The 17,376-nt window shown below is 34.7% G+C and overlaps 2 protein-coding genes across 2 annotated transcripts; one reads left to right on the forward strand and one right to left on the reverse strand.

Moving 5' to 3' along the window:
- The first annotated feature begins 21 nt into the window (after positions 1–21).
- LOC122055209 (poly(A) polymerase I-like) lies at positions 22–12,171 on the forward strand. The gene is made up of 14 exons (XM_042616585.1): positions 22–113; positions 850–905; positions 1,449–1,562; positions 3,654–3,751; positions 3,840–3,923; positions 4,017–4,150; positions 4,301–4,373; positions 4,458–4,503; positions 4,593–4,702; positions 4,775–4,882; positions 4,970–5,029; positions 9,512–9,573; positions 10,304–10,619; positions 11,486–12,171. Exons 1-14 carry the CDS (start codon positions 22–24, stop codon positions 11,777–11,779), a joined length of 1,647 nt encoding a protein of 548 aa, XP_042472519.1. The 3' UTR covers positions 11,780–12,171.
- Positions 12,172–13,783: 1,612 nt separating this feature from the next.
- LOC121967620 lies at positions 13,784–16,365 on the reverse strand. The gene is made up of 4 exons (XM_042517950.1): positions 16,071–16,365; positions 15,335–15,981; positions 14,526–14,726; positions 13,784–13,937 (listed from the first exon to the last, which is right to left on the reverse strand). Exons 1-4 carry the CDS (start codon positions 16,309–16,311, stop codon positions 13,893–13,895), a joined length of 1,134 nt encoding a protein of 377 aa, XP_042373884.1. The 5' UTR covers positions 16,312–16,365; the 3' UTR covers positions 13,784–13,892.
- Between the last annotated feature and the right edge of the window lie 1,011 nt (positions 16,366–17,376).

The following is a 17,376-nucleotide window of genomic DNA, read 5'->3' on the forward strand; positions in this document are numbered from 1 at the left end:
CAGGCACTGGATCCCACGGGCATGAAGCAGCCGGCAGGGCCAGGAGCTGGGAACTGGAAAAGAGCAATGGACAAAATCTTTGGATGGACGATGACGACGATCTTTTGGTCTTGGTAATCGATGATCAATCAGTTTTTGTTCTGGGGTGGATTTGTCCTTTTTTGTCCGTTGTCAAAGCCTTTAGCTTGAAGTCAGGGGGGAGGAGGCCAAAGAAGAGGGCGGGTCGTTATAGGACAGTTCTTCTCAGTAACAATGATGGAAGGAAAACTTCCCACACAAGTTTTAATTCCCCCAAAATGCCCCTCAATTTTTTTGCTATTTTAAAAATCAGGTATATAAATTTTAAATAAATTTAAAATAAAAAATATAAAAAAATTTGCTTATAAATTTGCTAAATATTCATGCTATAATATTTGTTTTAGTTTTGCATATATCGATCTAAATTTTATTATTAATAATTTACTTTAATAATTTACAAAAATTAAACTCAATTAAAAACTTAACTCCCCCTTGGGCAAGCCTGTTACAAGCCCAAATATGAAATTAAACTTGTTTACCTATATTTCAAATATTCGCTTGATCTACAAATATCTTGCAACCTTTCCCTGGTCTGGTTGGTTGCTTACTGGAGCTGGTGTCGGCTGCTGGCAATTTCCCAGCGAACCCACTACTCTCTCTCCTCCCCTCTCCTCGTCTCACTCACTTCTCTTCTCTCCAGGTCTCTTTCTTCGCTCTTCCTATTCCGTTTTTTGCGCTCCTCCCTTTCTCCTCTGTGTCCTGTGTTCATACAGCTCTATTTCGCGCGCTACACTACTTTGTGGTTGTCTCTCTTTTTTAGAGGTGATGCAGTTGTCATCGGGGAGAGAAGGTACCAGTCGATTCTATTCTTCCGCCCGGCCAAACAGGTTTGTTGGGTTGTTGATTTTAATTTGACATTTGCTTATTTTTTTGTTCATGCACACAAAATATAAGGGCTAACGACTTCTTTCTTAAATTGGCCACTATGTTACGCTTTCTTCGAGATGACAAGGTTAGAGAATCATCCTTTCGGTAGGTCTTCATAAGTATTGTTTTGTCATTCCATTGGGCTCTATTAGCATGAGGTTTCACCGTTGCGCGTCTTCCAAATTTTTGTGTCCTGAGAGAGAGTCCTAGGAACCCGAGGTTGGGTTAAAAAAAACGTAGTTTGGATGGAAACTCATCTTTCAAAGTTCTACTTCAGTTTATGGAATCTATACTTTTTGGATGTGTTTTTGTTTTTCTTAAAGAAGAAGGACACTATGTCAAATATCATTCTGCTTTCTATTCTTTCATGAAATTGATATGATGTGGATATTCCAGAAATGCAAACGCGTTATTTTATTGTGAATACTGCAGTTTGATATCTTGTAGAACGACCTTTTGATTTTTTTTTGGCTTTTAAGATATTTGAGTTTTTGATTAAGTAGGTTCTTCCTTTGATCCTTTATCTTGGAGGACTATTGACTCGAGGGTTATTGGTATTGAGCGGTCAGCTGTACCATCTTTTGCGTGGACTGTCCTGAATATTCTTCAGAAAGCAGGTTTACATATGTTGTCTTTCCATTTTCTTACAAGTTGATTTTTTTTGTAAGTTGATTTTATATATTTTGTAATGAGGAAAATTATTAGGGTTCTTCTCCCTAGGTAGTCCCCTCTGCCTGATATAGATTATTATTGTTGTTGTTTTTACATCAATATCCCTCTCCTTAAATATATCTATAACTGAGCCCTGTACTATTTACAATTTGATCCTCAATGCCTCCCCCCATTGTAGCATCTTAGCTTTTTACAAATATGCTCATTTTTGGGACTTCTCAAAGACTTAGTGACTGAATCAACTAGTTGATCATTAGAACTAATAATAAAAGGCGAGAATCTCCTTATGTTACACCTTGCTCTGACAAAATGATGATCAATTTCAATATGTTTTGTCTTTTCATGAAACATACGATTAGAAGCAATGTGTATGAAAAATTAGTTGTCACAATATTTGAATTACTTATAACATTACATAGCTCAATCATTTAGTGATTTAAGCTATAAGCTCACATGTACTAAGCATGGTAACATTATACTTTGCCTCCACATTCAACAAGGCCACAACAATTTATCTTACTTTTTTGAGATATTTGTGTTCCTCCAAGAAGAACACAATTAATGCAAATAAGGCAGTTAGTTTTATTTTTAATTTTTCATATGTGAGGATTAATTTTGGCTCTCCTCTTTAGAAAAATGAGTTTTTAAGGAAGTATTTGTTTTCCTAGTTTCTTTAGGTCGAGGTCTATTAGATAGATGTAATTTCAATATCTTTCAAATTATAGAATCCTCGTTGTTTAATTTTTGCGGGATGACTTTTTTTTTGTGCGTGAGACAATTATTCTTTGCTTCATCAATTTCTTTGAATTGAGTTTGTTTTGATTTGGATGTTGTATTAATTTGGAATCCTCATGTTGCATCAATAATATCTTGATGTGTTCCTTTTCATGGGAGAGATGCCAAATCTTCATCTATATAGCCATGGTTATAGTATAGAAGACCTTGTTCAAGCGCATTCTTGAGATCATAAGCTAAGTTCCCTAAGCAATCACTTTGTGGAAAAATAAAGTGACTGATGACAACCAAGAGGGTCTGGTAAAGACATCTCTTTCTTGCATGATAGCAACAAAATTTCAGATAAGCAACTTAGCAGGTTAATGCCTAGTTCTTCTACGACATGCTAAATGACTTCCTCTATGTATATCTACTAATTAATTGTGGTAGGTTATATGATTCTCCTCCTAAGCACAAGTTCAGTTTCCATGGTGCTTATTACAATTCATATCTATCTTTTTGTGGTTTGGCTTGGTAAAAACTTTTAGTATGTATCCATATAGGTTTCCTTTATAGGAGATGTGGCATTTTATAGAAAGCTAACCATATAAATCATGCATCTTTGCCCAATCACAATGCTTCCATCGTAATGGACTGTGAGGACATAGATAGAATATCCAGGCATAGATGGGACAGAAGTCCTGTTACCTTTTTAAGAGGGTGGCCTAACATAGATAGAATTATAGAAAAAACTTGCAACTCTCCCTGGTGTATGTTGCAGCCTTGATGGATATTGTTCACTCTCTAGAGCAATCCTAATGTACCTTAACCGATTGAAGTGGCAATAGATCTTTGCTATGCTTCCTAGCATGTTGCCTTAATTGTTAATCCGATGGAATGGTATTTTCTAGGAGCTTGAGGCAATTGTCAACGCCGCTTCTCAAGGATTATTTCCCCCCACATTCTATTCTGGCTTTGTGAGAGTTTTATGAAATGCCTTCATTTTGCTCTTCTTCTATTGCTTTCAGCCTATGGATGAACTTCTATATTTGATGACCTTAATTGAAAAGCTTCCAATTTGGTCAGTAGTTGACCAAGTAGTTGATAGAACAACATAATTGCCTTTTAGACTCATACAAGGGTGTTTTTTGGCTGTGTCAATAGTTTTGTAATCACCCTCATGTTCAAGAGGCGCGCGCCTCGGGCGCGCCTCGCGCCTTGGGCTCTAGGAGTCCTTTTGCACCTCGGTGCGCCTCGCGCCTCTAACAACACTGAGGCTATCAAATGAAGGTTGTAATGTTATGTGGGCTCATAATACACAGGATATGATGCTTATCTTGTTGGAGGGTGTGTGAGAGACTTGTGTTTGAAAAGAACCCCAAAAGACTTTGATGTGATAACCGATGCCACTCTTAAGCAGGTGCAGCTTCATTCTTCTATGTTTCCAGTGAATTTCTTGGTACTCTTTTCTTTCTTTCTTATTGTATTTGGTTAATGTCCTCATGAAGGTGAAAAAACAATTTCGGCGTTGTTTAATTGTTGGGCGTCGTTATCCAATATGCCATGTTCATCTTAAAGGCTCCATTGTTGAGGTTGTTACATGCTTCCTAATAATGTTTCTAATTCACTCTCTTTTATAATTTATTTTCAAATGTATTAATGCGCATTTGGAATATGATGGGCAGGTTTCTACCTTTAAAACAGATGATGACAATGTGAAAAATGGCGAAGATGCTCCTTCTCAAATTCCCAATAGGTGTACTGTCAAGGACTACATCCGCTGGAAAAATTGCCTAAGGCGTGATTTCACGATTAATTGGTAACTGTGTTTTTCTAAGTAGTTTAATCATAAGAGCACAGGTCACCCTGACTTTAGTATTGAGTTCACCAGCACAAAAGTTTCTCATGCAGGATGACAATTAAACTCATTATGATTAATTATTCTCATAGTTCTCCTTTTCATTGACAGTTTATTCTTTGACCCCATTCGGCAATGTATCTATGATTATGTTAGTGGCCTCAAGGATTTGAGAATATCAAAGGTGAAATTTTTATCTATCTGAAAATGCAAGTGCTTCTAAGTTAGATACTCATAGCTCCTGTATCCTTTGTGTACTTGATACCAGGTTCGTACAGTAATTCCTGCAGGTTTATCATTTGAAGAAGATTGTGGTAGGGTTTTGTGTTATAATGTTCAAGTTTTTAATTTAGTAGTTTCTCAGCTTGATAGTCACTTAAAAGGACCAGTTTTATGCAAGCAGCAAGAATCTTGCGTGGCTTACGAATTGCGGCTCGGCTTGGTTTTCAATTTTCTAGGGAGACTGCCTCTGCTATACGGGATTTTTCTTCGTCCATACTGAGTCTTAATGCTGTAAATTGAGAAAAAAATTGCTCCTGTTATTTCAACTTTTCCTAGAAAGACATCTTAATATATTTTATGCAGGCAAGGCTGCAATTGGAAATGAATTTTATGTTAGCCTATGGTGCAGCTGAGTCCTCTATATATGCACTTCAAAAATTCAAACTTCTTGATATCCTATTACCCATTCAGGTGAGTGGCATTCCAGCTGATTTGAGTATGTTTGAAGCATGAATACTAGAGAAATAATAATTGTTCTAAGCAAGATTTGAGTTCCAGGCAACATATCTAGCTGATCAAAGAAGGAAAAAGGTTGGTCATGATTTTAACATGCTCATGGTGAGATTCTATCCTAACCAATCTTCCTAGTTCTTTTCAGCTATTGCGCTTCCCTTGTGGATCATTCATGGTAATCAAACTGATTAAGTATTAAGTTCTAGCTTGGGCTTTTGTTAAGGATGTGAGCTTCTGTAATTTGGCTTCCTAGCCGCTTGATTATGACCCTCTAGATTTCTTTATTTCAGCAACATAGTATTAACTTGCATATGTAAAATAACCCTAAAGTATCATCTCATGCTAAAGATTTGGTCTCCTACCAAGATGGTATGGTTTCAAAAGTGCATTGTGTCTACCCTCATGGGTGAGGTGCAATGGTAGCAATAAGAGGACAAGAGTTCGAATCCCAAATGGGATGAATATTCTAGAGGTCAACTTTTGAGTGTGCATAATCTGTGCTTCAAATTTACCCAGTAGACAAACCAGGGAAGGTTGTCTACCTGCAAGATTAGTTAGGCAAAGCTCGGACACTTGGATTATCAAAAACAAAGTGTGTTGTGCCTACACTTTGCATTCTTCGACACATTTTGAAGAATGTTTGCTTTTTGTGATTAACTTAAATGTGTTTTAATTTGTAATTCCTTCAATTAACTCGTTACAAAAATACTTCTTTATTAATGATTGTACTTTGCATAGGTTCTTATAGTATCCCAGTGAGTCAGCTCTATAAATTTTCAAGGGCAGATTAAATAATGTTATTGAAATCAGCTTCTCCACATATCCATGAATATTTTTTGGTTAACTACTAAGATTACAATTGTCACAATTGGTACCGTGGCATGTAGTAGTACAAATTGTGAACACATCTAAGTTTCTCCGATGACAATGTCACTCCTTGTAACTAGTGGTGTTCTGTTTGGTGCTTCCCTTCTTATCCTCTTTATTAGTGTTTCATCTCCTCTTCCTGGCTAACAAATGAAATTGAAGGATGAGTCATGGATTGAGAATATTTTTTTTATCTCAGTTGGTTCTTGATTGTGTCGGGACCATGTATTGATCAATGCTACTAAATTGTTCAGCACAGATGACACAAATATTTATATGTGTCAACATTGTATTGCTCAAACAATATCAACTGTGCTGATCAATGTTGATCTACACTTGAAACTATTCCCTGAATATTAAGTATTTGAATTTGTTTAAGAAGGTAATCCTTTGTTGTAATCAATGCTATCTGGAAGGTTTTATGGGATAAAGTGTTGTACAGAAAAGAGCACCACATTCAAAAATTAATGCTTTAAATATTAGATATTGAAATAAAAGAAATATTATTTGTGAGCAATTGGGTGTAGCCCCGACAATTAATACAATAAGAGTAAAATATTATATACGCTTGCGAGATGATTTATGGTATCCACAACGTAAGCAAATTGAATTAATTATAATGGAGTGTTTAGGGAAGCATGGAAACTGTGTTGCATAATTAAAATAGAATTAATTAATCTAGCTCAATCCAAGTTTGATCAACTCCAACATGGATAGCAGAGACGTGCGCCACATCAGAAAAAGAGATTTTATCTTTGGTATTCAAAATTATCAAATTAGATCTACAAAGGGATTGTGTTTCCATCATCAACTTTTTTTTAATAATCCAAGTATCCAACTCTCCATCGTCCACTTTGGCATTCATTAAAAGTGGGTACCAATATGTTATTTTGCCACTTCATCATTTAACAGGAAAATAATATTATGTATGGAAAGTTAGTGCTGGTTATATTTGAAATAAAAATAGAACATTGTGTTAGATTTAAAACATTTTAAATATTGTGCTAGATTTAAAACATTTTAAATATTGTGCTAGATTTAAAACAAATGGTAAAGGTTGTGCTAGATAATTAATTAATCCATTAAAATATAACTTTAAATGATTTATATATTACCCATCTTAGGCCTAGACATCTTAGGTTAATTCAAATTTATTGTTTGTTTGGGATCTTTCTTCATGGTTTATACACATTATGCTTTGTAAAGATGGATTTGTTTATTGTTATTATGTTTTATGATGCTATTCAGAGTGAATATTAGTATTGAAACATGTTTTATGATATATAAATTTTTATTGTATATTGGTTTTTGTTTTTTTAATAAATTTATATAGAATATTTTGATATTTATAGAAGAATAAAAAAGATTTACAATGTCATTTCTTGTGTCAATTGGTTCTACTATTTTTGCTAATAGTACTATTAGATTGCTAGCATTGCTAGTTTGATCTCGACTTGACATGAATATGAACCATATTCATATATTCTTATCAGATTGGGATGACAATTTGCCTTACCTTGATCAAGACCTCCACCTCGCCCCAATTACCCGTTGTGCCTTGATATGTAAACGGGATTGGAATAGGATATAAAATAACTCGGTTATATAGGGTGGGGTAGGTATGAGATCCATTTTTATTTGCTCTTCTCAACCCTATGCAGGCTAATTTATAGTATATATTATAGAAATTATATGTATTTAAAAAAAATAAAAATTGTTGCCTCGTTCTAAACCCAACTCTAAAAAAAGTAGAGAAGAGTGTGAAGAAGATTTCAACTTAGGTCCTATCCTATTCTACCTTGCCTCAAAAATCCACTCCATCATACCCTATTGTCATCCTTGTTATATGAATATGCAAATATGAACCTACATAGTTGGAAAATATAGCTCGTTATTATTAGGCAAAACAAACAACTGTCTTTTTAATGAGATAACATGATGATGATTGTTGAGGAATTACTAGAGAAAGTGAAAAGATGAGAAAAAGTCTGATTTTCTAACAATGTTAACCAAGTACATCATTCTTCATTTTTCGTTTTTTTCAAAAAATAAATTGTGGAAGGGGATTAAAGAGTGAAGTGAAACTTATTTAAATACATCTAAGCAAATTGATGCGTGCTGAAATGTGCTGAGTGTCAGCACAACACAGTGCCCAAACCATACCATTCCACCCGGGGATAGAAAGTCTAGCATGAAACAATGTTTTGAACCTTGCATGGAACGATACTGCAATCCTTAGATTAAACCATTGGTAGGAATCATGATCGAGAGTAGTTGGACTAGATTGACAACATGCCAGGTGTAGGAGGTGAAGAGGGACAAGGAGACATGGAGGAAGTGATAGATACATATGCTATTTTGAAACAGGTATAGTTGTATGTTTGGTTCTGGTCCCTGCTTGTTTTCTCTTGAATCAACAGCTCAAATTTATCTTGAAAAAACTCCTGTTCTTTCTAATGAATCTTAAGCCAATAGGCTTTAAGCTTGGCTCAGTTAACATTCATTACTAGTTCCCTCCATAAAGAAGTATAATGGGAGGAAGGCAAAGCTCATCTCATTTACTTAGACCAGAAAAGTGTCTATACTTCTCTGTATTGTGAGCTTGATGCATTTCAATTCCTGATGACTTTTTGTCACACGAGAGGCGAACAGTATTCTCAAGGTGTTCTTTGGCATCCTGAGGAATGGTTTGCTTTTGATTCTGAGGACAAGAACATGCTATCAGAATTTGATTGGAATGGTTTGAGGGAAGAACTCAGCCTTGAGCGGTTAAAAAAAGTGAACGTCCAGAAGAGATAGATTTTGTGAATTGGAGGACAAATGGATATGGTTTTTAATTGAGACTCTTCGTACTCATATTCACATAAGTTAGGTAAAGAGGGGTTCTTTGCTTTCTCAATGACAATTTTTTCTTCTTAGGGGAAGCCCAAAAGGCGTGAGCTTTTTGTTGCCTACTATTTTTTGAAACATTTCCGGTGGTTTTGGTGGATGGAGATGGAATTGTGAGAGCTGATGTTCCTTTTAGAAGAATAAAGTATAGTGTTGAACAAGTAGGTGTCGCTGTTGAGTTCTATGGTGGCGAAGTCAATTATAATGATCCTATGTTTGTTAAACGTGGCCTTGCTATACACCTCTGGAGTGCAGTGATAAAGTATATGGGCATAAAAGATTGCTATTTCTTGCATCGGCAAGAGTTCTGACTTCTAGTATGTAGTCAAGATAAGATGACTCTACTCTGTCCTTTGCTTCTCTAGAGTTGGATGTGAGATTCTCGCCTACCTTCATATCAATGACAGCGGACACATCAATAGCAGTAACAATGTGCGCATCAATAGCAGCAGACCCAGAGAAAGGAACTCTTGCTGTTCAACATGTTGTCCAGTCAATTATTGAACCAGTAATGTTATTATTTAGGTTATGATTTGACAATTACATAATGTCTGAATACAAGATAATCAAAATCTGACCATGGGTTATTTCTGAGATTCAAAAAAAAATCCACATCATGGTAACAATTTCTGACTATTGTTTTATCAGGTATCTTTTGGCTATAACATCCATTTATAAATCTCAAGTAGGAAGTCTTATGGCTAGTTCTGGCAACATATATTATCAGATTCATGCATACTAACATTCAGTGTTTTGCGGAGTTTCATTTTAATGGTTCATAATGCATGTCAATTACTCTGTTGTAATGGCTCTGAATTTTGTGTCGTGCAGAAATTATTTTCTACTGCTGATAAATACTTTTCTACGGACCGGCCAGCTAATGGCAAATTGTGGTAAGAATCTGACAACATTTCAGGTTTTCCTGATTACTTGCAACTTAAACTGCAGTTTTTCATTATGAAAGTTTGCAATCGTATATCATGAGTAGCCGTTCAAAATAAAAAGAAAGAACTGCTTCTCAAAATATTGTATTGCAGCATCCTGTAGTTTTTTAACTCACTTGAATTTACAAGAACACTTGGTTCTTATAACACAAAAAATGGCCTAAATTCTACTTTTTCTATTTGTCTTGATCCAGTTTGTGTAATCACAGCGTAGAAAGTTATTAATACGATCTAGTCTGGAGATCAAAAATGGCTAAATGATTAGAAATCATGGTTTTGTTGAAAACCAGGCAAGCATCTTAAAAATATAAACCCTGAATAAACTCACGATGGATGCTTAAGTTTGGTTGAATTGGTGTGTGTACTATTAACTCTGTCTTATGCAAATCATTTAGCGGTGCTACTCTTGGACTTGGTCACATGGTTACCATGTTATTTTTTAGCATGCGCAAACTTGTTTCTGTCTGTTGAATTAGTCTTTGCACATGCCTAGTCCTACAGCAATTTTAAGATAAATATTGTTTCTGTTAAATTTCCTCTTCCTATTTTATTCAACTTTCATCTTTTGAGAATATGCTGTGTAATTGTCTTTTCCTTTGCCCTTGGTGTTTGTTTCTGTAATGTTTCCTCAGAATTACTTAATATTTTGATTATTCATATTTTGTTGCAACTATTACAGGTCAGCAATAATGGCATTTCATCTTGCACTAGTAGAAAATCCTCAAGATTCTCTTGTAGTTTGGACATTTTCTACTATCCTATACAGGGGCACTTGGAATAATGCCATAGAAATTGCAAAACAAAATGAGAGGGTTCATCATGTTCAATTTATTCCAGAAATTCATGCATCAATAAACCCCAAATCTGATGAGGAAATCTTGGAAGAAGTCTCTCATCTAGCTTCGTTGATTAAAACTTCTGTAAATTCTTTGACAAGCATAGATGCTCTTGAGAAATCACTGGGCAGATATGGGAATCCACCATCTTCACGAATGGTAAGTGGACTTAGCTTACTGTCAGTTGAAATGTATTCTTCAGTCATTAAACATGCTTTTTCCTTCTAAAATCTGTTTTTACGTGAAAGAAAATAAAGACAACGGAGAGGTCAATTATTTTCATACCGAGTTTAACTTACTTTTGTATACTTTCTACCTTAAATACTTGACATTTCATCTTATACCTTCTGTACTCTATCGGATGTTGGTACTAGGACACTGACACTCCAATTGGGCGCCCAATATTCCCATTAATCACGTGTAAGATTTTTTTTTTTTTAATAGTTGTGTTGTGCACTTGGATCCACACCCATGTTGGCTACTTGCATCTGAGTCCATGCAACATAGCTTTCTACAGTTTTTTTCTTCCATTTCTCTCCAAACAAAGGAGGCCTTAAGTGATTTTGCCAAATTAGGTTGTAGCTTTCTACTGCCTATGCAGAGTTCTATCTTATTGTAGGGTCTGTATGTGAATCTTGTGGAGTTTGTATTATAACTGGTGCATTTTCTGCTCACTAATTACTGATAGTTCTTTTGTACAATTGAAGAAATTATCTTCGTTGTTGTTCAATGTCATGTCACTTATATATTATGTATGTTCCAGACTTCCACTTGCTTCACAATGTCAATCTTTCCAAATTACAATGTAGCTAAACATTCTGGCATTCTGAACAGATTTAGGAATCATTCTTTACAATAGAGTTACGAACAAAAACATCCATGCTTCAATCATTTGGACAATTTTCTGTGTTGGATTCTATTTTTACCCATAATACCCAAGTGCTATGTAACATAATTAGTTTTCTAGCTTAAACAAGTTGCTTTATTATTCATTGTTTATCAGACATGATGCATTGAACTTTCAGACTGTCCTGGATCTCAGCAATTCTTCATTGCAGTTAATTACCTCTAAGAGGATGGGGAAGGATGTCGCCACACTGTTTGACGTCCTGGAAAGTAAGATAAAATCATATAATAACAAAAGAGAAGGATGTCAGATCAATTATGAGCTGCTTAAGAAAGGGAATGCTGATGAAATTAGATTTGTGCTTGGGAAAATTATCATGGAGACAATGAACAGCAAGTCGTCCGTTGGACAGAGCCAAATTGAGCATGTGCAGTCACACAATCACCCACAATTATCTTCGTTGTTTAAGTGAATAATGATGAACACAAACATGAACCCTAATCATCCTGATGATCTTCAAGCAGTTTCCTCTTATTGCAAATGTCCACGATAGCATAGTGAATTTATCAAGCTAATCTTATCGAAGGTGAAGGGGAGTCTTGGCGCAACGATAAAGTTGTTGTCATGTGACCAAAAGGTCACGGGTTGGAATTTTGGAAGCAGCCTCTTGCAAAAAGCAGGGTAAGGTTGCGTACAATGGATCCTTCTCCGGGATCCCATATGACGGGAGCTTCGTGCACCAGGCTGCCCTTTTAATCTTATCAAAAGTCATGAAAAACTGGTATCCTATTTGCCTTTTGTTAAAGAATTCTGATGTATGTATCATCTCAATTTTAATATTTAATCATTAGTTTGTTTTACAAATTTATGTTTCATTATTGTATCAGCTTGTAGATTTGCCAGTCAATCAGCAATAGTGTAACTGTTTCAGCCATGTTGCTTAGGGAAAATTGTATTTCAATTTTGAGATATACATATGCTAGCTAATTTGAAAGGTTTGTTCCTATTCTGCTGTGCTTTGGTGACTTTTATGTTGTGATTTAACATTAATTCTCATATTCGACTTTCCTAGTAATTATCGTATTTGTGAATCAATGTGTTACTCTCACAAAGGGAGGTTGGCAAACGGATGTGCTTAACACCTGAGATTCCCATCGGAAATCCACTGCATCACTTAATTTCTAAAATATGACTTGGCTTTGCTGCTTTTTGAGATCACTTTTAAGATAGAATCTAATTAATAATTTATATTGATTTAAAGATACAGTTTGTTTTTTATTTGAAGATGTTTATGCTGTCATATTAAAGAGAATGAGATTAATGAAATTCAAAAAATAATTTAAAACTTAGGATTGTCCTTTAATATTTCTTTTCATATTGAAAATAAAATAAGAAATTTGCATATACTCCCTAATTACAATTAAAATTTTATGTGTTTGTCTCTTTAAATAATATTTAATTGGATAAAAAATATATTAAATTTTTTTAAAATAAATAAAATATATTAAATTTTTTTAAAATGATGTTGAATTTAGAAGAAATTATATTAAGTGGAAAAAAATACTTAATCTTTTAATCCCTAATCAAACATAATAGATATTAATTTATCTAATTACCCTTTATATTTTTTTAGATATAAAAGTCTAAAAATAAGTATAATTTCTCTTAAATTTAACATATTAAGTTAAAATTTAATTTATTTTTTATCAAATTGAGCATGATTTTTTTCACCTCAATTGGATAAATATAATAAATTCTCTTTAAATAATTATTAATTGGATGAAAAATATACTAAATTTTTTTTAAATAACGTTAAATTTAGAAGAAATTATATTAAACAAGAAAAAAATCATACTCAATTTGATAAAAAAATATAATCAATTCTAATTTATAATGCTAAATTTAAAAAAAAATTATACTTATTTTTAAACATTTTACTTAAAAAAATACAAGAAATAATTAGATAATAATGTTTAGAAGAAGTTGAAGTAAATAAAATTTTACATAAAATGAGTAGAAACAAAAAAAAATTAGAGATTGGAAACAAAAAATTTTTGGAAATGGAGATTAAATGCAAAATTCTAAGTTGTATTTAATTATTTTTCTCCAATTTACTCATAAAATAACCAATCGGACAATTGCAGCAAATTATAGAAGAATATCAACAATTAGTATATACAACTATCACAAAATACAAAACTTAAAGCTCATGATGTTTCTTCTTCAATTAAATAGATATTCGTGACACAACATTATTATCCATTGCGATATTTTAATTAAAAAACTGCCGGTTGGGATTATCCTGAATCCCACATAGTCTAAGATGTCCGAAAGTTTGACAGAATTGCATTGTCCTGTGCAAGATATCATCTAGCAAATTAAAGAATGCATGTTACCTGATGCAACGCTTTTCTACACTTGGAACTATTCCCCTGCTCTTTCATTAAGGACCGAGATACCAGTCCATAAAACATTATATTAAAAAAACGATTTATTTCCAATGAAGATCCACTTTGATATTTTAATGTGCATAAACACGATTATTTTGTTTACACATCGCATATTCTCCAATGCACATGGCCTTCCTATTTCTTCTTCGATTCTGCAATTTGCCGAGTAATATTTATCTCCTGCAAGGAAAATTCAAATCAAGGAAGCATATTTATCCAAAGGGAAGTATTTAAGAAGTGTCTGAAAGATTAAGAACATGACACTTTGAAGATGAAAATCAAGAGAATCAAACGCTACAATGCTAAGATTTAAATTCCGAAACACAATTTCTAAAAACATACCAAAGATAACACATAATTCGGTTCAAGCTTTGATATAAACACCTTCTTCATCATGTAATAAGAAACTAGGATCATTATTGACATCAAAGATATGAAAAGAAAACAAATCAGTTTAATAAGTTAAAACTCAAAAAACTTGCCTTTATTGTTCTATTGTCAAGGAAAAAGCATCTTCATGTTATGGTGAAGAGAATCAAATGTTTACAATAGTAAAGATTTAAATTCCAAACTCCAAACAGGCAAATACAATTTCTAAAAACATACCAAAGATAACAAAACTCGATTCAAGCTTTGATATAAACACCTTGTTCATCATGTAACAGAAAACAATTTGCGAAAGTAAAGACCCAATCTAGGATCAATATTAGCATCAAAGATAAAGAAAAAAACAAATCGGTAAAAAAAATTAAAACTAAAAAAACTTGCCTTTATTATTCTATTGTCAAGGAAAACACATCTTGATGTTATGGCTTCTCCATGATCCAACAACCATCCAACTTCCCAATAAGCTTCACCATCTTTGTTGCTTTCGGACAAGGACCACAGGTTCTTAGGTAGTGCAACTAGGCCACGTTGATCTCTGACAGATTCTGTAGGTGCATCCACAACAAGTTCATGAAATGCCTCCTGAAAAACAAAGTTCAAATTTGGTGTTATTGATGAAAAATCTAAAGTGGTTGATAAGTAATGGAATGGCAAGAAGAGTTATATCTATCCAATCGCCCAAAAATCGAAAGTGATTGATAAGCACCCAAAATTGCATATGACTGAGCTACTATCTATCCAATCAATTTGTGATCCATTGGTTCTCCCTCCCTCTCCCATTTCCCCAACCAAGTACACCAAGTTCAATGGAAGCAATGGATAAAGGTCACTCGGCAAGAGAAACAGAGGAAGAAGAAAGAATGTTAACTTTATAGATGTGGTCAGTTGTGAGAAGAAACTACTCTAAATTGATAAAGGGGAATTCAAATTTTGATCCTAATTGTAAGACAAAAAGGCAACTCTGATAATGGAGCAGATGCATGCTAGATGGTCTGATCATGAGAACCATTAGTTTCAAAAACAATTGCCAAACTAAAAACCTCAAAGCACATGCAACAAGCTAAATGACGGTGAATAATATACCAAAATTTGAAACTCGAGGAACAAGTCATAAACCAGAGCAACTCAATTGCCAATCTACATGGTTCAAGCACAAACACAGTAGAAAGACTGGGTACAAAAAAACTTACCCTTTGCTCACTCTGAAATCTAGCAATGGAAGCCGTAATGCCATGCCAAACCCCAACAACCTCAGAGACATCCACCTTCACAGAAGCTGCGAATGCAGTCTCTCCGATGGCGCACCCACCCATCAGCTCACCATTCCTAAATGGGCCGTCCCAGTGCTCCAAGAAAACCTTAATCTTCTCCAGCCTCATCGCCCCTTCCTCAACTCTAACCACTTGAATCACTCTCATCCTCACCTCCTTATCCCGAGGATCCACCAAGCAATGCTCCAATTCTATAATCTTCTGTCCACCCAGTCCATCCAAAGCCCAAACAGCTACAAAAGAGCCGCTGGAATCAAATGCAAAAGCAGAGGTCTGGTTGTCTGGTCCACCGACAATCCTCTCCTCGACGCTATACCTCGTGGCTGCGTCGGCCTCGCATCCAACAGTCGGCAAAAGCCTGATCATCTTGTACGTTAGCAAAAAAGAACCTTTTTCATCAGCGAGAGTTGGGCACTGGGTCTGCCAGTCGAACACCTGGACATCCCACTCGCGGAAGGCGTCCGGGACAACATTCTCTGGCAATTCGACGGGAACACCCTCTGAAGTGAAGTCGGCTCCAAAGCCATCCCACTCTCCGGAGACCCGCTGCGCAAAATCGACCCATTCTACAATAGGAGGGAAACAAGAAAACAAAATCAAAACCGAAAAGACCAACTTTTTGATGGCAACTGAGGGGGATCTGAGAAGTACAAACTGGATAATGATGTGGAAGCTTCAGCGGTGGATGCGGCGGAAAAGCGGAGACGGCAGTCGTCGGCGGCGGCGGGAGCTACTGCTGTTGACGAAGAGAAGAGGCCCCTGAGTGGAGGGCACTGGAGAACGAGCCGAAACCTTGGGGCTCTTGGAAAGAGCGAGGAGGCAGCGGTGGGGAGAAGGGATTTAGGCGAGGAGAAGACGCTGGAGGAGAGAGACGCCGTCGCCGTCGCCGTCGCCATGGCTTTCCTCAACGCCGTGGCCCGTGGGGAGTGGGATAAGGAGGGGTGCTGATGAAAAAAGAATTAAAAAGCCGCATAGAATATATTATATACCCGAGGGAAGAAAAAATAATTTCAAAAATTGTGAACGGTGAGATAGACGAGACGGGGAACAATTGGACGGCAGATTGGGGTGACAGCTGGATCAAATTGCGCATTCCGACTTGGTCAGAGTTGACTTGGTCGTGCCAGCCGAGCCACGTATGGCCCCGGCACGGAAGGCAGGCCAAATTGGGCATGACCACGATGCATGGCCTAACTAGGCAACGAGCCAGTATCAAGGCCACTCAATATTGTCCTCTATCCCATATTAAAAAATTTTATTTTCATTCTATATATATAAAATTTTATTTACTTCGTCTTATATAAATATTATTATTTAATTATTCCTTAAATTTTTTAAGTAAAAAAATTTAAAAATAAATATAATTTCTTTTAAATTCAGCACTTTAAATTAAAATTGAGTATATTTTTTATCAAAATTATCCCTCATATTTTAAGACTTTCTAATTGTCCTCATATTTTTTGAGATACAAAAAGTTCAAAAATAAGCATAATTCCTCTTAAATTCAGCACTTTAAATTAAAATTGAATATATTTTCTATCAAAATTATCCCTCGTATTTTTTAGATACAAAAAGTCAAAAAATAAGTATAATTTCGATTAAATTCAACTGAGTATATTTTCTATCAAATTTAGCACTACTTTTTTTTACTTCATATAATTCCTTCTAAATATAACACTATTTAAATAAAATCTAGTATATTTTTCATCCAATTAAGTATCATTTAAAAAAAATCTAGTATATTTTTCATTCAATCGGGTGGAAAAAATGTAGTGTTCAATCTGATAAAAAAAATTATATTAAATTCTAATTTAATGTGCTGAATTTAAAAAGAATTATATATTTTTTTAAATTTTTATATCTAAAAATATCAAGGATAATTAGATAAATTAATATTCATTATATTTGATTAGGGAATGAAAAAATATAAATTTTCTCATCAAATAATCCTACCAATTATT

Source organism: Zingiber officinale, chromosome 3B (genome assembly GCF_018446385.1).
Source record: "Zingiber officinale cultivar Zhangliang chromosome 3B, Zo_v1.1, whole genome shotgun sequence".
In the NCBI taxonomy this organism is placed as follows: Eukaryota; Viridiplantae; Streptophyta; class Magnoliopsida; order Zingiberales; family Zingiberaceae; genus Zingiber; species Zingiber officinale.